Source organism: Scyliorhinus torazame, chromosome 4 (assembly GCF_047496885.1).
Source record: "Scyliorhinus torazame isolate Kashiwa2021f chromosome 4, sScyTor2.1, whole genome shotgun sequence".
Lineage (NCBI taxonomy): Eukaryota > Metazoa > Chordata > Chondrichthyes > Carcharhiniformes > Scyliorhinidae > Scyliorhinus > Scyliorhinus torazame.
This window is the reverse complement of record NC_092710.1, coordinates 222,716,435-222,732,110: the sequence shown is the minus strand read 5'-3', so window position 1 is coordinate 222,732,110 and position 15,676 is coordinate 222,716,435. Positions and strand designations below refer to the sequence as shown.

At 46.3% G+C, this 15,676-nt stretch overlaps 2 protein-coding genes across 8 annotated transcripts in view; one reads left to right on the top strand and one right to left on the bottom strand.

The window, feature by feature from the left end:
- The window catches only part of cep85l (centrosomal protein 85, like), a 447,302-nt gene that overhangs the window by 200,483 nt on the left and 231,143 nt on the right, over positions 1–15,676 (bottom strand). The window lies entirely within an intron of this gene.
- pln1 (phospholamban 1) overlaps positions 1,013–15,676 on the top strand; it is a 40,556-nt gene continuing 25,892 nt past the window's right edge. For 3 of the 5 annotated variants that reach the window (XR_011940734.1, XR_011940735.1, XR_011940733.1), the window contains exon 1: positions 1,060–1,167. Coding sequence is in view for 1 of the 5 variants with exons in the window: in XM_072499391.1 (XP_072355492.1) it covers positions 13,797–13,806 (10 nt within the window). In the remaining 4 variants the exon portion in view is untranslated. Of the gene's footprint in view, positions 1,168–13,660; positions 13,807–15,676 lie in introns of those variants that run through there. The other 2 variants (XM_072499392.1, XM_072499391.1) reach the window with 2 other exon arrangements.

The following is a 15,676-nucleotide window of genomic DNA, read 5'->3' as shown; positions in this document are numbered from 1 at the left end:
AACCGCGTTTCGGTGTTGGCAATCGGAGAATCCAGCCCAAGGTTTAATTCTAAACTGATTCTTTGCTGTTATGTTACTACACTAACAGTAATCAATTTCTCACAGATAATCTGGATTCCTGCTTTTGATTGTTAACCAGAGATCCCTGCTAGGAAATGAATGAATAGAAGATATGGTTGAGCTTGGGTCTGATGCGGTCCGGTTGAATATCCTGTTGACATTCATGGTCTGGGCTCACACAAGGAGCATTGGTCACTCAGCGAAGGAATGGAAAGCTGCCAGGAAAGGAGTGACATCACAACAAATAGGATAAAGATTAAGGGGGGAAAAATAAATGTGCTTGAAGCTGACTCCTGCGAACTAATCCTGATTATTGAGGGAACGCAGCATAAATATTGGTTTCCAGAAATTCAGATTTAGTTCCCATCACAAGGGCAGACACGGAGAGGGCTCTACCATCAAAACAAGATAATCCTTTTCCACATCTCAAGGGCAATTAGGGAGGACAACAAATGCTGGCCTTACAAGTGACACTCACATGCCATGAAAGATTTTTTTGAAAACCGCATAGTTTGCAGAAAGAATGTTTGATCCAGATATAGAAGGGGAAAAGCGGTGAGTTATTTTCCCCAATATTAAAGTAAAATAAAGTCAAAGCAAATCAACCTCCATTTTCAAGAATTAGAGTTGAATAAACATGATTCCCCGAAACAATGCCAGCTAAAGTCAGAGACTGGGAGCAATAAGTCACAGTTTCTCCCTTCCTGTAACTTGTGGATTGTACATACAGTAACAAACACTGCCACACTAAATTTGCAAAAGTGTGCAAAATAATAATTCTGGCATTCATTTTAAACTGAGATAGTAGTGGAGAAATGTACAGGGGGAGGGGTAGCCAAGAGGCTGGAGAGTGAGGTCGAAGCGACAGCTGACTTTGACATTTTCGGTGCCTGAACCACAGCTGGGAGTAGACCTCTGAATTTTATCCAATGAGAACTTACAAATCAGTCTGTGAAAACACAAACCACACCTCTTAAAAGTTTGGCTTTTCCCCACCCGCACGGTTCATTCCAATAAACTTTCTGGCCATTCAGAGGAAAACTGTACAGTATTGCAGAGCTCCCTGATCACAGCTAGCCAGCAGCTCAGATCCCTAATTCACAAGAGGTAAGAGACTGTCAAATGTTTATTTAACATCTGTGGTTTTAAAATGTTGGTGTCAAATTTCAAAACGGTCCTTTTTGATTTTAATGCTTTCTTTGTAAGGTTTCCTCTTTGGAGACCAGAGGTTGTTCAGTGTTTCTATGTTTATCAAAATAAAACCATCACAGGGAGTAAAGGAATAACATTTGAAAAGAATATCAACCCTGCTAAAAATTCTAAATATCTTGCAATGTAATAATTAATAACTATAAACCAGGAATGAAATTAGTACAGATAATACATTTGCCTTATTAACATTTGTCATCAGGAAGAGAAGAGAATTGCAACAGACCCATATCATTGTCAGAATGGCATCATGCAAAATTGAAGCAATGACACTGAGTGACATCTGTTCACATTATCCCATCCAGTTTTTAACCAAAGAATTTTCTTTAAAGATGGGTTTAACAATGGAAGCTTGCTGTATTGCTGGCTGGGAGGCAATTATGTCACGTTTATCTACTAAACTAAGAAATAGGAATTTCCTAACCTCTAAAAGTATAACCATGAAACTCATTCTATTGAGACAACTAACTTTCTGAAGCAAAGTTATCTCTGTGCTGTAGAAATGATAAAAAGCAAAATGTTAACAACAAATGAGACTAAAGCACTGAGAGCAGATATATCTGCAGGTCTCCCCATGCTGATCATCACTCATTTCCCATGTTATAAAGACAAGCTTACCTTCTGAAACTACTTTTTTGCAATAAATTCCCTGAAGCTAGCCATCTTCATGCATCAAATCAATATTTTGCCATTTTAACAGAAAATATATGGAGGAAAGACTTGAATTTTGAAGAATAAGGGTTAAACCATCAATTTATTCTGGGTTAACAGCCACAAATGTAATTTATTGATTGAAAAATGTGCCACTGATATTTTACATGGCTATTTAAGTCCACTGCAGATTCTAACATATACTTTTCAGCCTTACATTCAAGAGCATGATATGAATGAGATTATACAGAGCACTTTCCAGTACAACAGTTGGGCATTTTCATTTCGCTTTTAGATTCTGTTAGAATCCGTTTTATTCTCTGAAAAATATTTGTAGAACTTTGTATAATAAATAGATATTTGGAACATTGATATTAGGTACAATTTTTTTAAATCTTCCATGTCTCTGCTGGAATTTATAAATGATGATCTGTTCTAGCACAAAAAATGTTTTTGAATTTCTAGTGAAAAAAATTGTGCAGGACATTCATTGGCACTTTAGTTTCTCCAACTTTGAGATTGAGCTTGTAGATGATACTGAATCAGCCGTAGATCATACACCTCACTTAATTCATTTTCAGAGGGTCGGTACAGACTCAATGGGCTGAATTGCTTCCTCCTGCAGTGCAGGGATTCTGTAATTCTATGAATTTACCTTTTCCATTGAATTTAGTGAAATGAATATTGGGCAGGTTATATAATAGGTGCCTACTCCATTATCAGCCATATTATACCAATATCGAAAGTTTAAAATATACTCCTCGGGCGAAATTCTCCCGAAACGGCGCGATGTCCGCCGACTGGCGCCCAAAACGGCGCCAATCAGACGGGCATCGCGCCGCCCCAAAGGTGCGGAATGCTCTGCATCTTTGGGGGCCGAGCCCCAACATTGAGGGGCTAGGCCGGCGCCGGAGGAATTTCCGCCCCGCCAGCTGGCGGAAACGGCCTTTGTTGCCCCGCCAGCTGGCGCGGAAATGACATCCCCGGGCGGCGCATGCGCGGGAGTGTCAGCGGCCGCTGACAGTTTCCCACGCATGCGCAGTGGAGGGAGTCTCTTCCCCCTCCGCCATGGTGGAGACCGTGGCGGAGGCGGAAGGGAAAGAATGCCCCCACGGCACAGGCCCGCCCGCGGATCGGTGGGCCCCAATCGCGGGCCAGGCCACCGAGGGGGCACCCCCCGGGGCCAGATCGCCCCGCGCCCCCCCCCAGGACCCCGGAGCCCGCCCACGCCGCCTTGTCCCGCCGTTCAAAAGGTGGTTTAATCCACGCCGGCGGGACAGGCAATTTATCGGCGGGACTTCGGCCCATCCGGGCCGGAGAATCAAGCGGGGGGGCCCGCCAACTGGCACGGCGCGATTCCCGCCCCCGCCGAATCTCCGGTGCCGGAGACTTCGGCAACCGGCGGGGCGGGATTCACGCCAGCCCCCGGCGAATCTCCGACCAGAGACTAAAATGCCTGTCCCGCCGGCGTAGGTTAACCACCTACCTTACCGGCAGGACAAGGCGGCGCGGGCGGGCTCCGGGGTCCTGGGGGGGCGTGGGGCGATCTGGCCCTGGGAGGTGCCCCCACGGTGGCCTGGCCCGCGATTGGGGCCCACCGATCCGCGGGCGGGCCTGTGCCGTGGGGGCATTCTTTCCCTTCCGCCTTTGCCACGGTCTCCACCATGGTGGAGGCGGAAGAGACTCCCTCTACTGCGCATACGCGGGAATGCCGTCAGCGGCCGCTGACGCTCCCGCGCATGCGCCGCCCGGAGATGTCATTTCCGCGCCAGCTGGCGGGGCACCAAAGGCCTTTTCCGCCAGCTGGCGGGGCGGAAATTCGTCCGGAGCGGGCCTAGCCCCTTAAGGTTGGGGCTCGGCCCCCAACCTTTGGGGCGGCGCGATGCCCGACTGATTTGCGCTATTTTGGGCGCCCGTCGGCAGACATCGTGCCGATACCGAAGAATTTCGCCCCCTTTTCCTGAAGTCCCCAGCATGACACTACAGTCTTCAGACAATTTCATTCACTTCACGTGATATCAAGAACTAGCTGAAGGCACTGATTACAGCCAAGGATGTGAAACCTGACAAGATTTGTGCTCCAGAACTAGCGATGCCCCAAGACCAGCTGTTTAACTACAGCTACAACAGTAGCATCTCCCAATAATTTCCCAGGTATTTCTTGTTTACAAAAAGCATAACAAATTATATTATTGGTTGTTATGTTCAGTATGATTTGCAGCTCCTCAGATACTGAAGCAGCCTGAGTCCATATGCCACAAGACCTGGACAACATTAAAACTCAGGCTGTTAAGTGGCAAGTAACATTATTGCCATAAGTGTCAGATAATGAACATCTCCAAGAAGGAATCTAATCATTTCCCCTTGGCATTCAATGGCATTACCATTGTTGAATCTCCCACTATCAACATCCTGGGGGGTTACCATTGACCAGAAAATTAAATAAACTACCCATGCAAGAGCAGATCAGAGGCTGGGAACTCTGTGAGGAGTAACTCACCTCCTGACTCTCAAAAGACTGTCCACCATTCAGAAGGCACAAGTTAGGAGTGTGAGGAATATCCTCCAATTGACTGGATGAGTGGATCTCTAACAACACTCAAGAAGCAGCATCCAGGATGAAGCAACCAACTTGATCAGTACCACCCACAATATCCACTACAGAAATTCCCCAAGGCTCCTTCGATGGCATCTTCTAAATCCAAACCTTTATTACCAACGGCAACAGGCGGATGGGAAGACCACCATCTGCGTGTTCCCCTCCAGGCCACACACCATCCTGACTTGGAACTAGTTTGCTCGACCTTCACTGTAACTGGGTCAAAAAATCTGGAAGCCCCTTCCTAAGGGCACTGTATGTTTACCTACATCAGATGGGACTAGAGTGGTCAACGAAGTTGGCTGACCACCACCTTCTTAAGGACAACTAAGAATGAGAAACAAATTCTGGCCATGCCAGTGACTCCCACATCCCATGAAAGAATAAAAAACAAATTGTCATCTTGGCTGGGGGGACTTTCTGGTTGCAGATGACACAGCCAGTGAAATTGGAAGTTTGGGATATGTAAGCCCAGGTTTTAACTCGGGGCACATTCGAGGCAGGCTGAGGATGAGAATGAATGGGAGAGAGACCCCTACAGACTCCTTGGCATGAGACCCTGGCCATTTTAGCTCCCATTTTCATTCTGATGGTTCAAACTGGCAGGGGTATCAGTGGGTACGAGTGAGGATCAGGAAATGAGTTGGACACTGCTGGGAACCAAAGAAACAGTACCCAGCAAGTTAAAACGTGTAGTCATGGAGTTCTGAATTGGTTGCAGCTGGAGGAGGTTGGGGAGAAAGTGGAGGGCAAAGAAAGCCGAATATTACCTTGCTGGATCAGACGGAGAATGCTTTGGCCCTCTTGGAGCACAAGAAATCAAAACATTCTTATATAACGGGCATTTCTGCCCTGATGCTACTTGCTCACAGCTTTTGAAATCATGACAGAAGGAATAATATGGGAGTGCAGTGGGTTTCCCTCTGGCTGCCATTTTAACCCACCCATCTGCATCATTCCTGCTGATTGACCAATGTTAAAATTGGGGTTCTATACATTAGTCAACTGGAATATTTGCCCAAGGTGATATTAATAAATCTTATTTGTTTTATAACAAAACTGTCTTCAAACTATATTTGCAAAATATATTTTTAAAATTCTAAATATTATTCTGAGCTTTCAAGAGTCAGCCAGGCGTCAGGGAGTAGGAGTTTTCGGGCACTGATGTGGTGGTGGGCAGAAAGGAAGATAGGGGATGAGACATTCCTGTTGTTGAGCACATTTCCCAGTGGTGGGGCCGGATGTGAATCAACAGCCCACCAAACAGAGGAAGGCGGCCAATTTAAGTAATTAAAGACTCTATTAAGGGTGATTTTCATGGGATGCTGGCATTTTGCTGGCAGGGGAATGGCCCTCTGCCACATGGGGTGGCCATAAACTACTTGGAGGCGGCCCCCCGTGAGGCTGTCCATGGGGCCATTGAAGTTGAAGGCTCCACATCCCAAAGAGGGAGCTGGGGGAAAGCAAGGCGGTCCTCATGGCCCCAATGGGTCTTCTGAGGGTCCTGCGTGCTTTGGCTCTCAAATTCTAATTTTAGATTTACTTTTCTGAGACCACCTCCATGTTGATGCTCCTAATCTTTGACCTGCCCCAGCAGCACCCACCAATCCCTACGTGCCCTCTGATTGGGCCGGCAGCATCAGGAGCCCACCCACTTCCTTAATTTGATGACGAGCCCAAAGGCAACCAATAAAATTGCAGAGCTTGCTTCCCGCCCCACCCCAACCAGCAAGTGCGGGATTAGGGCTCCCATTTCATCCCAACATTTAGGTTCCAAAGCCAGTGGTAAAATTCTGTTCAAAGTATCAAGTTTGGCTCCATTTGAATCACAACCATTTTGAACAAAGCTGAATAATAACTGCAAGAAAATAAATGAGCGAGAATAGAGAATTGTGGAGTAAATTTTGAAATGCTGTGTACAGATTGAACGTCATAAGTTTAGCGCACAGATTGGATTCTCCAGTGTGCTCCCCAGTTAAGACCCAGCGTTGGCAACAGAGCTGCAAACAATTTCCCCTTAAATTTGTGTAATGCTGATCTTTGCAAAATTCTCAGAAATAAACTTCTGAACATGAAATCATCCTAACGAAATTTGGACTTCAGATTTCTTTGGTAAATTGCCAGTTGCAATTTTATTTTTAAGAGGTAATGTTTTAAATTTGCAGTTCATATTCTCATAGTTTGACCATGCCTTTGATCCCATGGCCATGGGAATTTAAATGACAACCTTATTGTGTTAAATCTTTGTGAATGAAGGCACACATGTCTTTACCAGTATAAGAGTCTTTACAGTGATTCCTGTGAATACCAGTGCATTTTGTAGTCCACCTTTCGTTAATGTCCTGCAAATTCTTTGATTGAAATTAGCCCTTTGCTAAGATGGTGGAGACGGAAAATTAAACTACATTTTAACGACATTAATACAATGAGTTAGTGCTCTACTACTGTGCTCCATGGATTGCTAGGACGTGGTGCATGCTCACTACTGTGCAAGCAAAACCATATGCTCATGACTCAGGAGAGAACAAAGCAAGGATTGGTACACCTTCCTCCCTCAGGAAGAGAGCGGGAAATGGAAGTCAGGTGAACCTAGACACTGGTTCAATGGGGACAATGGTGGAGTAATGAGGCAAATTATCTTTCCACCATATTTCCTTCAAGGAACATTGTGTAACCTATGAGCAGGTTGGAGAAGTCACAGGGCGAATCAATAAAACAAAATAATCTAGAAAATCCAGGTTTGAAGAAGCAGCAAGGCAGATGCCATCATTACTCTGAAAACAACGATGATTCAGTTAATCAGAAGCATTTTGTCCAAGCCAGTTTCTGAATAGATTATGATCATCATGATTAAGGACAATAAAGTTGTGGTCGAGTAGTTTCTTTTGATTAAGTATTATTTGTTTAAATGAACTAACTGTTTCATGTTCATTATTATTCTATGCACTTTCGACACCAACAACAGGTAACAGTTACTAAATAAGAGAAAATAATTTAGCACAAAATTGCCATTTTGATTTGAAAAGAAGTTACAACACAGAAATGGTCAAATAAACGTTTCCCATACTCAAACAACAGTCCCAATCCCATCTGTCTGCACATTCCAATAATCCCATTTTTCTCCTTCCTTATTATTTATTTTTCTGGAAAATGCTTGATTTTAATTTTGTTCTGGTAAAGAATTGTTCACTCTACAAATTAATTCAAGAACAAAAAAAACTTTTGTATTGTTATGAATCCTAAAATAAGTTGACCAATGTTTACTTCAAAGAATTTTCCACTGATAGGTTACAAATCACATATCTTCAAAATCTTACAGTAAGGCACTGAAGTCATGAGTTTATTGGTATATATATATTGATGTTCATTAATGCCAGCCACAGAATACAGACATGGGTTTCAGGTTTGTACTGACTGCTGCCGGGTGCCACATCCTATAAAATTAAACAGTCTTCCCAGGAAAAGCAGAAGTACACTGGAGAAATTTTTGGATTATTTTTCCCTTCCAGCTTTTTCTCCCCCTCAATTCTACGGTTTGGCCCTTTGCCACCAGGTTCTCTCCGCTACCTCTCCGCTATGAATCTGGACAATGAGGGGTGAAAACCTTTGGCCTCCAATCGCGGATTCAAGTTGGAAGGCAGGCCTAATGAGTTAACAGTCTACTCAGAATCCTGCTGGCTGCCATTCTCTATATTACCATAATGATGGAGGAGACATGACCAAGGGAGGGTTTACTTATGCCAGGAGTTTCCTCAGCCCTTGAAGGCAAGGCGAACCTGGCTAATGGTCTACCAATGAGTACAAGTGGGGCACACCCTAAACCCCAGTATTCAACTGACATCCAGACATCTCCAAGATTCACTGTTAATGATCAGAATTGAGAACTTTCCAACGATTTTCCTCCCTCTCTCTAACTTAATGACACTGAGCTATACCAGCTCTATCAAAAAGATCGACCAAATAAACTTGGAGTCATTATAATTTGTATTCTACTAATATAGCAATGGATGTTCAAAATATCACAGTGCTATTTACACAGAGGGCGGGATTCTTCCTTTTGAGCACTAAGTCCCCACGCCCGCTGGAAAAAGGGCGAGATTCACTCCGGACATTTTCCTCGAACGTCCAGGGTGATCCTCCGTTTTCCAGGGGGCTAGCAGTGCACCAGTGTGCGTCCCACAGCTCTGGCTGCCGGCGGGGCTCTGCTGTCCAGACCACGTGGCTGCGCATGCGCACGGCGGCTGCAAGCGGGTCCGCGCATTGGCGCGGCGGCCCACTTCGGCACTCGCGGCGCCAACATGGCGGATCCACACAGTGGGCCCGCACGGATGAAGGTAGGTCTTCCCTAGATCGCGATGGCCTGCCAATCGGTGGCCTCCGATTGCGGGCCTGGCCACTGCTGAGGCCCCCCCCAGAGTCAGATTCCCCCCGCACCCCCAACCAGGACTACCACCGCGGCCGCGGGTCCGAGCTCCCGCTGGGTGGTACCAGAGGTGAACCATGCCGGCGGGAACTCGGACAGTCGACCGCGGCGAATCACCGCGGGGGCCTCTTCCAACGGCCCCGACCGGCGGTGCGTCGACTGCGCGCACACGACTGGCGGGCCCACGGAGAATCGCGAAGCGCCGTACGCCAGACTTCCGGCGTGAACGGCTATTCTCCGCCCCCGCGCCGGGCACAAATTCTCCCCCTTTGTGACTAAGTGCCTTGGTGGAATGTGGAGTGTTTCCTGCTGCAGAGGTTGATTGGAAAACACGTCAAATTTTCCGGCCTGACCTAAATAATTACGCAACCACGTTTTTTACGCTGTATTCCAGGGTTGGGCAGACCTAGATGGCATGTAATCCACCATCTATCCAGAGGCCATATTGAAAAGGCACCCAATATCACAGGCCCACGATTGAATAAAGAAGGTGGAGCTCCTGAAAATGAAAATGGATCTCTAGGAGCAGTCTGAGACCTGGGGGTGGGTGGGGGGGGGGGGTGGGGGGGGGGGGGGGGGGGGGCACTGCCATAGAAGGAGGATGGAACTCTGGGAACATTCTTAGGCTGGAAGACAGACCCCTAAAGGAAACTAATCTGGTCGACCTGCAGCTGCACCCCCGACCACTGTTGTGGTGTTCCAGGGTTGCAGGCCGCCTCTATCCTGGACTCCATAGGCAGCCCTAAGCATTATTCAGGTGAATAATGACATCTGTATGCCACATTTCTCTGAACATGTTCCACATTGGTGTGTTTTCTTGCCGGAGAATCTGGCGTGAGGGAGGGTCTTCATCTACATCGCATTATTGGAATGAAAATGAGGTTCACACTGGCCTCTGGCAGGATTTCTGATCCACCATGGTGGGCACCAGCGGACGATACCGCTGTAAATTCACACCGGTGTGAAAGTGATTTCTGGGCTTCCTGCCATATTCTCCCCCATGCCTGCCATTAAACCCGCTCGCAGAGGCTTGGGAGAATTTTGCCTTTCATTTATTCAATATACTAAAGGCTACATTAAATAGAATATACATGAAAATATATTAAGTAAGAATAAGTAGGGAGGTTATGCTTCAGTTGTACAGGGCATTGGTGGGATGAGTTAGATAAGGGTATAAATTCAGAGAAGGTTTACCAAATTATTGCCCGGTTGCCTTATGAGCAAAGGCTGGGCGGTTTAGGCTGGTATCCAATAGTTTAAAAAATTAAAATATGACTCAATTGAATCATATGAGCCAGGATTTTTCACTGCGAGTCAGTCCCGCTATTGCTGCGAGTGCACTCAGCCTCCCATTCACTGTAGCGGGATTGGAGAATTCCGCTGCCGTGAACAGACAGAGATTCCCACCCATAAGATCCTGAGGGATCTTGACAAGGTTGATGATGGAGAGGATGGCCGAAATTCTCCAGCTGTTGTGATTTACTGTTCCCTCCAGCAGTACATCCCTCCCATGGGTTTTCCGGCTGCATGAGGTGGCCTGAATGGAAAATCCCATGACAAGCAGCGTGAGCAGTGAATCCCACTGCAAGAGAACGGCACGCTGCCGAGAAACAGAGGGTTGGGGGATTGGAGAATCCATCCCAATGTTTCCTCTTGTGAGAGAATCTAGCACCAGGGGCCACTGTTTAAAAATAAGGGGACAGTCAATTTGGGACAGAGATGAGGGGCGAAATTCTCCCCCAACGGCGGGATGTCCGCCGACTGGCGCCAAAGATGGCGCCAATCAGACGGGCATCGCGCCGGCCCAAAGGTGCGGAATGCTCCGCATCTTTGGCGGCCTAGCCCCAACATTGAGGGGCTAGGCCGACGCCGGAGGGATTTCCGCCCCGCCAGCTGGCGGAAATGGCGTTTGTTTCCCCGCCAGCTGGCGCGGAAATGCGGCGCATGCGCGGGAGCGTCAGCGGCCGCTGTCAGTTTCCCGGCGCATGCACGGGAGCATCAGCGGCTGCTGTCAGTTTCCCGCGCATGCGCAGTGGGGAGAGTCTCTTCCGCCTCCGCCATGGTGGAGGCCGTAGCGGAGGTGGAAGGGAAAGAGTGCCCCCACGGCACAGGCCCGCCCGCGGATCGGTGGGCCCCGATCGCGGGCCAGGCCACAGTGGGGGCACCCCCCGGGGTCAGATCGCCCCGCGCCCCCCCCAGGACCCCGGAGTCCGCCCACGCCGCCTGGTCCCGCCGGTAAATACCAGGTTTGATTTACGCCGGCGGGACAGGCAATTTCTGGGCAGGACTTCGGCCCATCCGGGCCGGAGAATCCAGCGGGGGGTCCCGCCAACCGGCGCGGCCCGATTCCCGCCCCCGCCCAATCTCCGGTACTGGAGACTTCGGCGGGGGCGGGGGCGGGATTCACGGCGGCCTACGGCCATTCTCCGACCCAGCGGGGGGTCGGAGAATGACGCCCGAGGAGTTGATTTTCTCACAGAGGATTGTAAATCTTTTCCTCAAAAGGTGGTGGAAGCAACCTTTGAATATTTTTAAGGCAGAGCTGGATAGATTCCTGATTAACAAGAGAGTGAAAGGATACTGGGGTAGGCAGGAATAGATGGGCTTGAGGTTAAAATCAGATCAGCCATGATCTTATTGAGTGGCGAAGCAGGCTAGAGGGGCCGAGTGGCCTACTGCTGCGCCTAATTCGCATGTTTGTAAGATCAGTGTTCCGACTCCCATTGAAAATCACACCCACTTCCTCTCTTGGCAATTAATGTAAATTCCTGGGTGGAAGATTCTGGCCAAGGTTTCATATCGAAGATGTTTCCACAGCGTTCTGATGGAAAGTCATTGACCTGAAATATTGGGAGTTAAAGTCCGCTGAATGGCATGTTTAGCAGGGTGTTTCTTGGCGCCTGCAGCCGGATGGCAGTGCCAAGGTGCCCAGGGGAGAGCTAGGGTGCCCTGTCCCCGAGCACCCAGAGTCTCCATTGACCTCAGAGTCCACGTTTGTGTGGTCCAGTACTAAATGGCGCCCTGGCAAGGTCCATTAGGTGCAGCCGTTGAGTCCCGGGCGGCGGATGTATCCGGCCAACGTATATTTAAATGAGCCGTACGGTTCATTTAAACATGCTGATCTGGATTATGCCCAGTGAGGGCGAGATTCGGATTGCGACGTCTCACGAGATTCCATTGAATCTCGCAAGACATTTCGAAGGTCATGAATCGCAAGAGAGGCCTCTTACGTAATTCAACAGCCTCGTCCCGACACCAAGTCAGGTGCGACAAGGCCACTGAATCACGGCCGTTAACTTTGTTTCTCACTTCTTAAATGCTGCTGAAACTGCTGAGTTTTTCCTGTATTTTCTGTTTCAACTATGGCATTCAGCTTTGTTGTCAGCAATTATTCATTAATAAAATAACTTGTGCTGGCAAATGTCATGAAGCAAAGACAGTAGAGTTTATAATCTATCTGCGCTAAATAAACTCCTTAAGTTACCTGATCGCAATCAATAATAAATCGGTTTAATTTCTCTACAATGTAGAGCCTCAAAGCAGCATGAATGCTCAGCCCCCAAACAATCAGCAGAATTCTCCCAAGCCTCCGGCAGCGGGTTCAATAGCAGTTGGAAGGAGGGGAATTTAGTGGGAGGCCCAAAATTGTTTTTGCGCTGCTGTGAATTTACAGCAGGAGATTCCGTTGATATCCACCATAGTGGATCAGGAAACCCACTGGAGGTTGGCATGAAACTCATTTGCATCCCACTAAGGGGATGCCGATGCAGGTCCAAACCAGTCACCCACCCCAGATTCTCTGCGGCGCCAGCAGGAAAAAAGGCCAGTGCGAAACACGCCTGGAACAACATGGTGTGCAGATGTTTGGACTCACCTGAACACTGCCTGGAGCTGCCTCCAGATTTCAGGATGGAAGCCGCCAGTAGCCTTGGACCCCGGAACAACACAGCATTTACAGTTTGACCTTCTGGTTTCAGTATCATCGAGGAGGTCCACCTTCTAGCCTCAGAATGTCTTTCTTCTTTCTATCTGCGTTCTCAGGTGGTCTAGCCTCTGGCATCAGAGTTCTCCGGAGATCCATCTTCATTTTAAAGAGGTCAGCCTCCTTTCTTCAAGAGTGAGTCAGTGATGTTAGGCACCTCTTCAATATGGCATTCAGATAGGACAGTGGACTATGTGGCATCAGGCCTGCCCGGCACGGAATACAGAACAAAACACCTGGTTGCATAATCAATGAGGTCGGAGCTGGAAGATTTGGTACGTTTTTCCATCCGCCACCTCAGCGGTAAACGCTCCACGTCCCCATCCCTGCCATTCCACCCTATTTTTCAGTACATACCCTCTCCCTACCATGGCACAAAATAAACAGTGTTCACTCTATTGTTATCTGATTGAATAAATCAGCCTGTTCTTTGTGGCCTGGACTCATGTTTCATATCAAAATTAAAACTCCATTCTAATATATTCCACAGTGAAGCTTCAATATTACTTGTAACTTTTCTGGATCCTAATGTGTAACAAGAAATGAAAATATTGGCTTGCAGAATATTCTGAATAGTTTCACTGTTAGATAATATTCTGTGCTGTAATGGGACCTCAGGAAGTAAACAAGCTCTAAAAGAGCGTGTGACAGAATTATCAGCAGATCAGCATCTGCATTCCAGTCATTGTGCTACGGTGATGTAGGTCATATGGCACTACATGTAGCCAGCTGTTAACATTTGTGAGTCCATACATCCACTTCAAATGCTTTGTTTTAAGTCCCATGGTTGTGATAACATGCTGTAAAACAAGCAAGTCTAAGTTCTTTCAGTCTGTTCACATCCTGTTCAACTAAGATTCTGAAAGAAAAACATGCACTCAGGTAAGGAAGAAAAAAATGTATCTAATTCCCAGATCCCTCGGGACACAACTTAAAAATCAAGAAGGGGACGAAGTCAGGTAGAATTGTTCAGGTAAAGATTAATGTGGGGGTGGTGGATTTTCTGTCCCCGTTTTCAGTGGGTGGGAGAGACGGAGAATCGAGGGGCGTCTCAAAACGGTTTTTATGCCAGCGGGAGTTCCCCGATCAAATGTCCCGGCTGCCCACCAGTGACATAGCGAAGTCCCCAAGTCCTCGGAGTGGGGGACAGTTCCAGGCGGAAGGTGCCAGAATATTGCACTGTAAACCATATTGTTTTTAGATGTAAATTGAAATGGTTACCTGGAAGTTGATTCAGTGGGCTCAGATTTGCTAATGGCCAGAGAAGGCTTGAGTAGGAATTATTGTTCAGAGGAGAAAAAGCAGATTGCTTGCTTCATCAAATATGGTAGTGAAGTGTTCCGATGCCAATTAGTTCCAGAGATGGACCATGTGAGTGCATTTTAGTGAAAATAAACCCTGAAAATGCTTCCCAGCATGATAAATAAAGATTTGAGAAGAAAATGTGAAAATTAGCGTTCTCCTCCCACCTCCCCCAACATACCAGTTTGCGTGTAGCATCATCGTATAATAAGAAGTCAGCCTGTTCTCTTGAGCATTCCATGAAGAAATCTCTTCATTCCTATTGTTATATTACTTGTTTTATTTGAGGAGACAATGCTAATCATGAAGCAATTAGGATCCCAATTACATTTGTGTACTGTGTAACCTGGATGGTGCAGTTTTGTCTTCCAAATGGACATGATGTTCCCCTGCCTAATTCCAGTAATGTTGAATCCAAATATATATACATATATGTTCACTGAATAAGCTAACAGCGGGATCATAACTTAAATCTTACCCATTATTATTTCTTCACTTTAAACTTTCATTAAATAATCTTGCTGCTGGTAGGTAAAACAAATCTCTCCTTTAGATTTAGGAGTCTTTTTCCATCATATAGCGACATAAAAAAGCTTATTTGAAATTTTTTTGTTAAACTGACAATTAGATTAATTACCTTGGTAAGTAGGATGGAGATCCGTCACGCATTAACTTAAAGTGCATTGCTAAAATGGTTAAAATGCACCATCTTGGAAAATGTGCAGATCCACTACCTGCCAGTACCAAAATTAAAAATTGCATTCACTGACCAAGACATTATTTTTTTTGATATGGAAGATTTGTTGCCCTGCACTGTACTATGGAATATAAAAGCTTGAGCTAGACTGGGCCAGTTTTCAAACAACATTATCTGAGGTCTTTAATAATAGTCCACAAATGATTCTTCTATGTATGGCTCATTTTTCAAATGATTATAATCTAAGAATTAACTTTTAAGAGCCATTTGTCTAGCTTATCTAGCTATGAGTAAAATTATGAGACAATAAATGCAGGCAATATGACCTTCAACACAACCATAAAGCCCCACACTGCTTTACACTGAAAATGCTGCTAGTTGCTTCAATTCAAAGATGATTAGAATTTGCTTTGTGCTCCTTTTTTAAATCGAGTCCTTGAAAGGCAGCAGAAAAGGTTACTATCTATAAAAGCTAATACAAATGAATGATTTAACTTCTCATTATATAAACATAACCCAGATAACTTTTTTAGTCAACCGCAGCAGAGTTAGTAGCCCAATACTGAAGAACGATCGGAGGAGAAACTATTCTATTGTTATTCACCAGCAGAGTGTCCTACTCAGAACAGCTGAAAATACGGGACACAATAAAGTAGGCTAGATTCAATGATTGACCTTATATCATTCCTAATTTTCACAACATTTAAATGACCGTATGTTTGTAGAAGAATAGTCAGAAACTTCCCCACAATC